Below are 11,083 nucleotides of genomic sequence, written 5' to 3'. Positions count from 1 at the left end.
TTACAGAAGACTCTGGAGTATCTCAATATCAGATTACACTGGGATTTTGATAACCTGAATATAAGACTGTCTGTATAGATATCTGAACTGATGTATCTCTGGTCTAATGTATGTGGTAATTACTGCACCTGAAGCTGCAAAGCTGCATCAGAGTCAGGATAAATCCGACGGGCCAATCCTTTGTTCTCCAGTGCCATCTTCTCCAAGAAGCTGTAGTCAACACCACTGCCAAAACCAAGATTGTATAAGGGGTATCTGCCATCAATGGCCTTCTTTACTGCTTTCTCAATCTCCTGAGTGTCTGATACACCTGCATCAGACCAGGAAATGTTTGAGTTGTTGTCAAAAATAGATAAAATCATCACAAAATCAAATGTGACTTTCATGTTCAGATTTCTTAGGAGACATTACAAAAAACTTTGTTTAGTACTAAGATGCTGGTATAGTAGCATTTAAATCATAAAAAAAATCCAGAAGTCAAAGATGAAGGCCAAAAACTAGTATTTTTTGTTAGTTAATGAACTCCCTTTATTATTCCATCCCACACAAGCTTACCTACGTTTGGCTGGCCATCTGTTAACATGATAATTATGGAAGCGCTTCTCTTGGGAACAAGGTTTTCCTCATGAGCAGCATTCAGAATATCAATTCCTCTCATCAAACCACCATGTAAATTTGTCGCTGTGAGGTAGACATAGAAATTTGTGTTCAGCAGAGACTCACAATAAAGGTCCATTTTTCGCTGGGATCTGAAGAGATTTCATTACAGCATGAAAATGAAAGATTTGGATTTACAAGCAGAGGGATGTCTAGATAGAAAAGTACCTGGGCTTTGGAAACATAAAGAGAAACAGATGTCTGAGTAAATGTTTTGAGTAAAATTCAACTTCAGGCGTGCCTCATCAGCAATCTGAAACCCCAACAAAACTGTAGCATGATGTTCACAGAATCAATCAATAAATTAACTTACACAATGACCTACTGGCAAGGCCAGTCAAGTACTTACAGCCTCCAACAGAAATGTGCTGAACAAACTTCCTTGCTTCATCCAAATTCTCAGGAGTGGCCTTGATTAATGCTTCTTTCCAGGTAGATACTTCACTTTCAAATAATATGAAATTGAAGAAGTCATCTTCTTTAATGTCATCTAGGATTTTTAGCAGTGCTTCTTTTGTCTATAAGACAAAGAGATTTCATGAGATTATTTAAGATATATGGTTCAACATTTAACAGAATAAGTGCTTTCAGATTTTATATTATTAATCTGTCAGCATTTTGCTATTTTTTTTCTCTTATACAGTGTAAATTGCAAAAATTCTGAGCTTGTTCCATTCTTGCCAGTCCCTGTGTCTATTTCAAAGTAACTCTAGGGAAGTCAGTCAGCTGCAATAACACCTGGTAAATCTTCCTAGCTGAGATGAAAATGAGATTTCCTGTCATGATGTTGGTTGCTTACACTGAGATAAGCTGGCATGGCAAATGGGTAGCTACAGATTAGTGGAGAAGCTTATAAGCGTGCCTGGATAATTTGATGCAGCACCAAAACAAGAAAATTCTGAGCATCAGCTCAGTCATAACTCTGAAGAGAGCTGCTACTTCYCAGAWATAGAATGAACAGAGAAAATGCACRTRATCTGTATGCATAGCTTAGTTTGGAACTGTCAAGTACATGTGAGAGCACTCGCTGGAAATGTTGCTATTTAGAGGTTTGAACTAATGACAGGTAGAAGTAAATATAGCCTAAATATATAGATTTTTGTTCTGTGGTAACACTGTAAACTAGAACATATGGTACTAGGTGTTACAGAGGTCACACCATCAAGCCACTTGGTACAGCTTAAGCAGCACATGTGCACAGTAAGGCATTGTGTCCCTTCCAGCACCATCTCCCTGCCAACACTTTGCTCCAGCTCTTTCACTGAAACTCTATACTAATGTAATAACTTACCTGTTCCATTGGTCTTCCACTCATTGAGCCACTAGTATCCAATACAAAAACAACATTCTTGGACAACTTCGGAAGATTTGTTGGTGCAAAGAAGTGTACGAAGTAGCCATTGATAATCTGAAAAAAAAAAAAGTTTAAAAAACACCACACCACCACCAAAAACTTTGGTACATTATAAAAGTAAAACAGATAAAGGAGACATTCTCAATTAGTGTCCAGCCTCTGGGTGGACTAAAAGGTTTCAATGGCCTTGACCAGTCTCACCTTTGTCCATGGGCCCAGGAGTGTCATTTAAGTGCAAGACTGGGCCTTTAGACCCTGCCTGAGCTACAGTCAGAGCATCTGTCTCCAGCCATATCACACCTATACCTGTTCCTATCCATAGATTCTACTGTTTTGGATCCCACCCTGAAGGCTGACTTCCTGCTCACTCTCAGCTCCCTGTCCCTCAGGGAACAGCTGGCCCTCACTGCTCCCTGACCTTTACTACCCAAGTTAAACTGCTCAACAGTTCAGAATTTCAAGTTGTTATATTTACCTGCAAATTATCTGTAGTTGTTCTCTTCACATCGTATCTTACAGTAAAATCCCCATCCAAGACAGACTGTGAGCAATTTTCACAGGTTCGCTGCTGATCAAGAGTTGGCTTGAAAGAGATATGCCCCTGGAAAGAAAAGCCCTCCTTAGGTCTTAATAGCTGAAAATCTTCTACAGAATACATCTGCATTTTTTTTAAGCTGGTATATTTATATTCACAGACAAAAGAATAACCTATTTTATCAGGCTGGCCTCTAGTCTGTATGTATCCATACGTGTTTAGAAATTTATTGGTGGTAACTGATAATGAAGGCTGCTATCTAGGACTTTCTCCATTTGTTTACTTCTCCATCTGCTTTGGGCCAGCTCTCCACTCTGAATAACATCTTTGATAAAACTGTTGTATGTTTTAGGAATTCTACCACGTTCACACACAAGAAAACTGCTTGTTACTGATTCAGTCCTTCTGTACGACATAATCTTACTGGCATCCATGTTTCCTCTCACTTCCATTGCTAGCACTGGCGTCATTGTTTCAGAATTATAACCATAATAAGTAAATTATAGAATGCAGTAACCAATGTACCTTTTTTCCTGAAAAACTTTTTTTAATGGTATTTTGCAGCTCATTGGTGATAAATGTTCCTTCTGCCTCCAGTTCAGTGATACCCTGGGGCTCAAAGATATCTACTTCAATCTGAAATATTTATAAAAAATAATTGTCATTGATGAAATCACAATACATCAAGTAAGCCATTTACTGGAAGATCAGCAATTACAGATGTGAAAGTGGGATTTTCATAAAGCAAAAGTAATTTACTTTCGTAATTCATAATGGCAGTCTAAATCTACACTTGTACACATACATTCAGCCAAGCAGGCCTTTTCATGTACAGAAGTTAAAAACAAAGCTAGAAATAAGTAAAATTTAATAGAAATATAACTTGTTGAAAAGCTAGATACTGGAATTCTATCAAGACAGATAGGGATAATTGAAGAACAGTTTTAGAACACAAAAGCTGTAGTATTCCAGAATGTGACATATGTATCACTGTGATTTAAAGATGGTCTTGTTTCAGGGTGGTGTGAGAAAGATGTATTTATGCTACAAAGGCATAGACAGTTACTCCAACACATTGTAATAGCTTTTTCAAGTTTTCACGCATGATTTCTATTGGAATGCTCAGTGGATGAGCAAATTTGTGATTAAAGCAGGTTGGTGAGGACTCCCCATGGGACTCATGAGAAACATTATCATGGTCCTTAACTCACCTCTGAACCAATTGGAATGAATGTGGTACTCCACTTTCAACAGATATATAGAATTTCAAGATCTCTTAAGTAACAGTCAAATTTTATTAGTCTGCCATTTACCTCAAAATCTTTTACAAGCTGTTTTGGTTTTACTTTGATGAACATTTCATATTTTCCAAACTTTCGCTTCAACAGTTCCTCATATATGAGTTCAAAAGTGACTTTACTGGCTGCTTTAATGTTGGCTGAGACAGTGAATTTTTCTGTTTTCCTTCCTGAAGCTCTGTATTTAAGTGGGTAGGAAAAAGAATATTGTTATCCTCTTTCACAATATTTATTGTTTGAGTTGGTGACATATGATTTTCAAAAAGTCGTAAAACGATGATGGGAATTTTGATCTATTGCTAAAAATCATCAATCAGTACTCAAAATCATACTCAGCTTGTAGAATTTACCCAAGTTTACCAGTGAGCTTAATCCCAGGAACAGGTCACACAAAGTCAATGAAAGTTGCAGGAAAGGTCTTTCCATAGTTGCAGATAGTGCCTGTGCAGTCAGAGGTTGCAACCTCCTTTTTACAATTTGTGCTACAATAACTGTAACTTAATGATTGTTCTTTGGTTCCATAATATCAGTAACACAGTTAACCAAAACAGCATTTCTAATCTCACAGTTTTCTATGGCAAGATGGTGTGGAAGCCACACAAGATAATCCTTACTTGACAAGACCAGCAGTCTGTCCTCTTGAAACAGCCTTCTCATATTGCTTTTTTGCAGTTTCTTTTTCCTTTATAATTCCAGGATAGGTGACACCATCAATTGTCCTGCAGATGAGYAAGTCCTAGTTTAGTTGAACATTAYTATAGGAATTCTCCCTATATTGATTGGTTTGTTAATATCCACTTTCAGAGACCTGCTATTGCCAGGATTTGAGCCCTTTCACTGAAGTCAGGCTCCTCAGAGAATTTAGCTGGAATGAAGAGCTTTGTGCTCAGTATCATAAAAGAATCTAAACCAATTTTTACTTTGAATTAAATCAAAACGGGGCTATAGCAACATGACTTACACCTGCCATATTCCAACACTTCAGCAGCTTCACCATCCCGTCTCATCTAATGACAAACCAACTGTCTGGATGGGACTCACGTGTCCAGATGTCACTGTCTACAGAGGAGCACTTCATCCTTGAACTCCTTAGACCACTAAGCAGCCATTCTCATAGGGGACTCCTCTCATTCTATAACAGAAATTCTAACGTGCTTTAATGAGCTGTTGTGCCCTAAAACTACTGCTTCTCTTCACTGGAAATAAAGCAGGCATGTGTGATTAGCAGAGATAAATGTGCTTTATTGAATAAAACCTCATCATGTGAAGAACTGCATATGATTGCAACTAAAGGTACAAATGTAAAGGCATAATTCTACTTCCTGCCTTACATTCAAATATTATTTTTAAATTAAGCTATAATGTCATCAGGGAAATTAAGTAATGAAAATTTTTGATAACACCAGAGTAAGTAAGTGTAATTTCTGAAAAAGTGGATGAATCCACAGGAAAGGTCCCCCATTCCCTAAGGTTCCCTTCTGTTCATGATGATGAACAGAAATAATTGAAAATTAGTCATCTTTTCTATAGATGTACCAATGTTTGCCTTTCTCCACATATCTTACTTGTTAAGTTAGTAGTACTAGAAAATTACCCAGGAGGCATTTATAAATCCCTTCAAAATGCAAAGTAAAATGACTATTTGGATTCAGTTTCTCCCAGTTGAATTTGCACAGATTTTTAGTCTTCTTTAAGAAAACTGTAAAGATTACACACATGCTGAAGTTGGTAATGAAGGCTGTCTTAGGGAGTTCAACATCAAAGAAGATTTCTTTGGACACATTTCCACGATTGACAGCTCGACTGGTGATGACATTGTGGGCAAATCGGGAAGTTACTTTGCTATCAATTTTCATGCTATAGATTTCTATCCCATTGACGACCTGTAGATTGAGAAATGAAAAAAGACAGAAAGAGCACTAGCGGTTGCACTGACGTGTTGTGTTAATCAGTCATGATCATATTTTTAAAAAGAAACATGGCAGGACATTTGCTCCAAAGCAAAAAAGGAAAGACCCAATATAAGAACTGCAGCACAGCTGTGTTTCCTTGGATATCTGTTTCACTGATGTGATGACACTATTCCACAAGTTATACCTACAGACTAACAAAATACTACCACCGCAGCAAAAATTCTGCCATTATAAGAATGAGTTTTTTCCTCTACTGAGAGTGCCTTTTAATGGTTATTCAAAGAGCACAAATGTTTACTGCTGCCTCACAATATTAGTGAATGTGGTTACCAGAGGAGTAGATGAGTAGACAGAGGATGTCCCTACATCCTAGAGCAGGGATGTAAGTAATTGTCTTGTTTAAAAATAATCAATACAATTCCAGATGGCTCCAAATTCCATTTTATGTTATTCTCAACTTCCTCACAACTAGGCTCACTCTTTTTTAAACAAGAAAATGGGTAGGACAATACCTATTTTCTTTGCATGCTCAGGTATAAGGTTGCTGGGGACTATGAGAGAAATACATTCAGGAATATCCATTTCCTCAGACTGGACTCATGGAAACATTTTGTGAACACAATAAGAACATTTTTGTCACTATATGATCTTGGTGCCCCAAACAAAACCAAGCTTCACTCACCAAGTCATTATCAGCATTTCGCTTCTGTAAAGAGAAAAAAGGAAAAAAAAATCATTACTTAGGTGGGAAAGCTGCATTTAGAAGCAAATCCTTTGCACCTGTGTAGTTGTCACAAGTGAAAAGAAGTTGTCCAGCAGAAGGAAGGATTGAGAAAGATCATCTTTAATAAAACTGAAGTAAATTTGAGGGAAGAGCGAGTAAGGAATTTGAGGCAGATTGCAGTTACTTTGCTTATAGAATTCCCAACTTCGGTGAATCTTCTGGCTTTTGTTTTACGTTAGTGTACCTTAAATACTGTGGTTTTGAAAGGTAAGTTAAACTTAGAACATTGTTCATTTTGTATTTTGCTCAAGTGACACAAAAAGTGTCTTCTAGCTGAAAATAAACTTGGACTTCTGAAATATGAGAGAGAATGAGAGGAAAAGAGGCTCAAATGCTCAGTGCCATTTATAATGAAATATCATTGAGACTAAAGAACACACTGAAAACTGCTCAACAGGTCTCCCTTGAATATAAGTTGGCTGTATGGTGATCTTGAGCAAACCCAAAGTATCTTTTCCTCCTAGTGACACCTTTTTCTTGGGAATTCCAGGATTTGGATCCTGTAGTACCCCAAAAAACAGATTGTATCCAAGTTCAAAAACCAGTTTGGGCATTTTTTCCAGTCACATACATCCAAACCATCAGATGAACCCTTGCACTTTTTCAGACTCCTGAATTTTTCCTGTTTCACCCCACCAGCTCTCATTGTAACATGACTAGATAGGAAGGTAATTCAGCAGGATTACAGAGAGGAGGAAAGACTGCATGGAGGGGGAAAATAACTAAGCAGTCAGAACACTTTTTTTTTTCCCATATTTGCTCCCAGAGTAGGTGCAAATATCAGAAGCTGTACAACAATATCACGTACTCTGTTCTGAAAGAGAGGACATTAAACAAACTTCCTGAGTGCTGTTAAAATAACAGCTTGTGTAACTCAATTCCCATCAGCTCAGCTGCAAACACGTTATCTCATTTGCCTCCAAGAGCCTCGGGGGTCACATTTTGTGGACTCGTGTTTACCTGCTTCACCAAATACAGGGGTAAGGACACAATAAGTGGTTACACATCTCAAGTACATTTAAGGCTTTCAGTACCTCTCACAGTCAGAAGTTTTATGAGTTGCAAAGTGAGACACAGAGAGATATTTTTTGTTTATTTTGGGGTTCTATTCAAGATACTATATTAAATCTATTGTTTGAGTGAGGAGGCTTCTCTTCTGCTGTAAGAGTCTGGCAAAAAAATGTGTATTTTTTCAGGTTCATCTTTCAAGCTGTTATTGTCATCCAGATGAATTCTGTGTACATATCTCCTGTTTCACAAGCACATGTGGATTCCTTTAATGCCTGTATAGAGTTTGCACCAATTCAAATGCAACCTTTCCAGTACTGGAGTTATCATTATCTGTTACAGTGATTACAGTGATTACAGTCTCATTTCCCCTTACAAAACACAAACTGAGGTATGGAGCCTGGAAAATGAACAGCTGGAAGTCTGTGAAATGTCAGTTTGTTTGGTACACACTTTTCCTTACAGTGGAATTACCAAACAGTTTAAGAATGAAAAAAAAACCCTACAAAAATGTGCTCTTTAGCCAAAAATTCTGCAATTCTGAATATTGCCTCCAAATAATTAAAAGATACTGTACAATTGCTGTTGTGCACATTCTTTATCAGGATAGTGCATCTGACATTAGTTTTGAAGGAGTTCTGTTTTGATTCTGTAAATATTCTAGGAGTACCCTGCAATTTCTATTGAAAAAGAACCCACTGAAAAATCTGTGAAAGGCATTACTGACTTTGTATTTGGGCTGATGTTCATTGGAGATACTCTAGCTGGACATTGCCCAGCTACCTGCTCCAGCTGACCCTGATTTGCACAGGGGAGGGGATTACGTGACCATACATCTGTGATTTTGTTCTGTTTTGGGTTTTTTCATTTTTAATGATTCACTTGGATGGAGCTTGAGACATCACTAACATCAAGGTCATTTTAAGCTGTGTGGGTAGAAAGCAATAGTGTGCCAATCAAAATGATTAGGCAATTCTAGACCAAAATGAGGTTTTAACATCCTCTACCCTGGGTAATTGTCACTTCATAAAACGTTTCTCTATTATTTTCACATATTTGCCAGGTGCACCACTTATTAGACATTTATTATATTTTACTTGTGTAACAGGAACAAACTCTTATTTTTTTTAATACGTTTTGCTGTGGCGACAGAAAAGAACAGAGGTGCAAAAAAATCTATGGAAATTGGAGAGGAAAAGAGAAATTTAAACCCTCAAGAAAACAGGGAGGGAAAAGAGGACTCCTTTACAGTACTGCTGAAAGAAGCCCTGATTACACAGCTTGGGAAACTAAACCATAACTGAAAGACTCAGCAAAGACTGTACAATTAACTTGAAGTTACCTCTGGGAATTCACAACTCTGAAAGAGGTATTTGCATACCTCCCGAAATGCTACATAGGAAAGACAAAAAATGTAAATTATTTCTGATCTACAGCAACATTGAAGATTTCATCACCCCAAGTGATGCTAATTGGGTGCCACAGAGAAGAGCCCATAATGCAACTCCGCTGTGAGCTATGCAGGAGTCCTGCTGCTGCCAAATGAGAGAGCCATAAAGGCAAGGCTGTGTCTGTGCTAGCAGGGCTTTGAATGCTCTGAATGTAGAGTTCTACAGGTGTTGTTAATATAGAAAAACCTTCCTGTCCTCAGTAGCTGCATGCATAGGAACAAGGTGTGCCAGTGCACACAGGGATCTCTGACTTGGCTTTTGTTTCATTTTCAGCAGAATTGGCTCTGCCAACAGTGTTCACCTGGCTGCGGCTCTAAAAGCAGCTTTGATAGCTTTAAGGTCATCAGCCAGCCAGAATTCCAGCCATGCTTCACCACTCTCCACTGGATACTGCTTGCTTAAAAGGGCCAAGGCAGGATGGGCACTGAGACCTTCACCCTAACARAGCAAACTCCTCCATTTCAATCAAATTGCATTTGCATAATGTATAGAACAAAACTRGGAGAATCAACTGACTTTTCCATAGTGCTCTGCATGCATGCATGGAGCATTGCACAGAGCTTTGGCAGTTTTCCATTTAGAGAGGCTTTAGCATTGTAACACGCACAGAGAGCAACAAGCACTATGGTAATCAGGAGGAAAAAGCGACATTATATCTGGGCTACATGATGGTTAAAAAATAAGAATCCCTGGCATTTAGTTTGCAGCATTAAATCTCAAGTTGGCTTTTAAAAATTAGATATGTCACTATCCTGATTTTCAAAGAAAAAGGTTGGCAAAAATCATAACCTAATCAACAGCAATCAACTGTAAATTGCTTTGTCCTGTTCTACCCAATAACTCAAAATGCTCCCTAAAGAGATTTGCCTTCCGTAACTTTTCAGAGTACATAACACAGAGAGAGAGGGAAATAATTTACAGAGGCAAGGAGTAGTGGCCAGCAACTTAACTTAACAGAAAATTAGGCAAAACATCAGGCAGTACTCCCTTACTTGGAGATCCAGTCAAAACCAGAACAGCCCCTTTGACGGACAGAGATGTATCTTATGTTCTGCTAACATGCAAATCTTTTGAGAAAAATCCTGCCATGTTATTTGGATAGAGAGCATTTATCTTGATGCCTTGTTCCATCTCTGGTTTCTTCTTCTTAGAAGCATCTTTTCACTTGCACTGCTTAACAGGTGCCAAGGTCAGTTCCCTGGCACTGCTGATTGCTTTACACATTTAAATATTTAACTAAAACATTTCACTACTATGCAGTGATCACAGAGAAAACAGAGGAAAGGGATGTTTTAAAAAAGAGAAATACAACCTATGAGCTGATTGAAAACTGAAGCTGATTAGATCTCAACCAATCTGAGTCTCAGCTTTGATCTTGCATCCAGGGGGTACCAGAGAACACAGAGCTCCTGCTGCCAGCATTGTATGAACTCCCTGATAAATGCTGATAAACTGCAAGAAATTAATATCTGAGGAGTGGGAGCCGCACACATGGTTGATTACTTACCTTGAGGTTTCTGACATGTGTTAGCAAAAAGTCTGATGATGTAAAGGCAGGAATCAATAATAAAACACAAAGCAATAGATTGCTTTCCATTTTGAAAAAAGTGAGGCTCCAAACAGAACGATATGCATAAATATATAGTGCTTTGTTTACCAAGTGTTAATAAATAACCCAATGAGAAAAGTGGGATTAAACATTAGGCATTTTGGGAAAATCACATGCTGAATTTTGAATTATTATAATGTACAGAATACTGTTAGAAAATCTGTTAAAGAATTTATATAATATTTCAGCAATGTCTCTTCTATGTAATAGCTCCAAACAGAAATTCACAGCCATTTCTGTACTGGCAACTGAGATTAGTCTCCACTCCAGACTCACTTTTTTTCCCAAATGAAAACTGTCATCTTTCTGATACTTCCTTAAAGGCTCAAATTTACTGGCTCAAATTTACTGCAGCCATAACAGAACTTGCAATCTGTGAAAGCCATTTAAGCTCCATTTCAAAATTACCCCTGTAATCCCCCGTATCACTCAGGTACCCGATTTAGGTATCATTATTTGACACGTGTCCTGTCT

At 37.9% G+C, this 11,083-nt stretch overlaps 1 protein-coding gene across 1 annotated transcript; it reads right to left on the bottom strand.

Moving 5' to 3' along the window:
• Nucleotides 1-99: 99 nt before the first annotated feature.
• LOC130578611 (inter-alpha-trypsin inhibitor heavy chain H3-like) lies at nucleotides 100-10,622 on the bottom strand. Its single transcript, XM_057374822.1, has 11 exons — nucleotides 10,508-10,622; nucleotides 6,440-6,463; nucleotides 5,561-5,727; nucleotides 4,459-4,563; nucleotides 3,860-4,022; nucleotides 3,072-3,182; nucleotides 2,487-2,612; nucleotides 1,949-2,065; nucleotides 1,009-1,175; nucleotides 556-683; nucleotides 100-310 (listed from the first exon to the last, which is right to left on the bottom strand). Exons 1-11 carry the CDS (start codon nucleotides 10,595-10,597, stop codon nucleotides 120-122), a joined length of 1,389 nt encoding a protein of 462 aa, XP_057230805.1. The 5' UTR covers nucleotides 10,598-10,622; the 3' UTR covers nucleotides 100-119.
• Between the last annotated feature and the right edge of the window lie 461 nt (nucleotides 10,623-11,083).

This window comes from Malurus melanocephalus, unplaced genomic scaffold (assembly GCF_030028575.1).
Source record: "Malurus melanocephalus ecotype Western Australia unplaced genomic scaffold, MMel_1.1 scaffold_233, whole genome shotgun sequence".
In the NCBI taxonomy this organism is placed as follows: domain Eukaryota; kingdom Metazoa; phylum Chordata; class Aves; order Passeriformes; family Maluridae; genus Malurus; species Malurus melanocephalus.
Note: the sequence above shows the minus strand (reverse complement) of the source record. Positions and strands in the feature narration are given on the sequence as shown.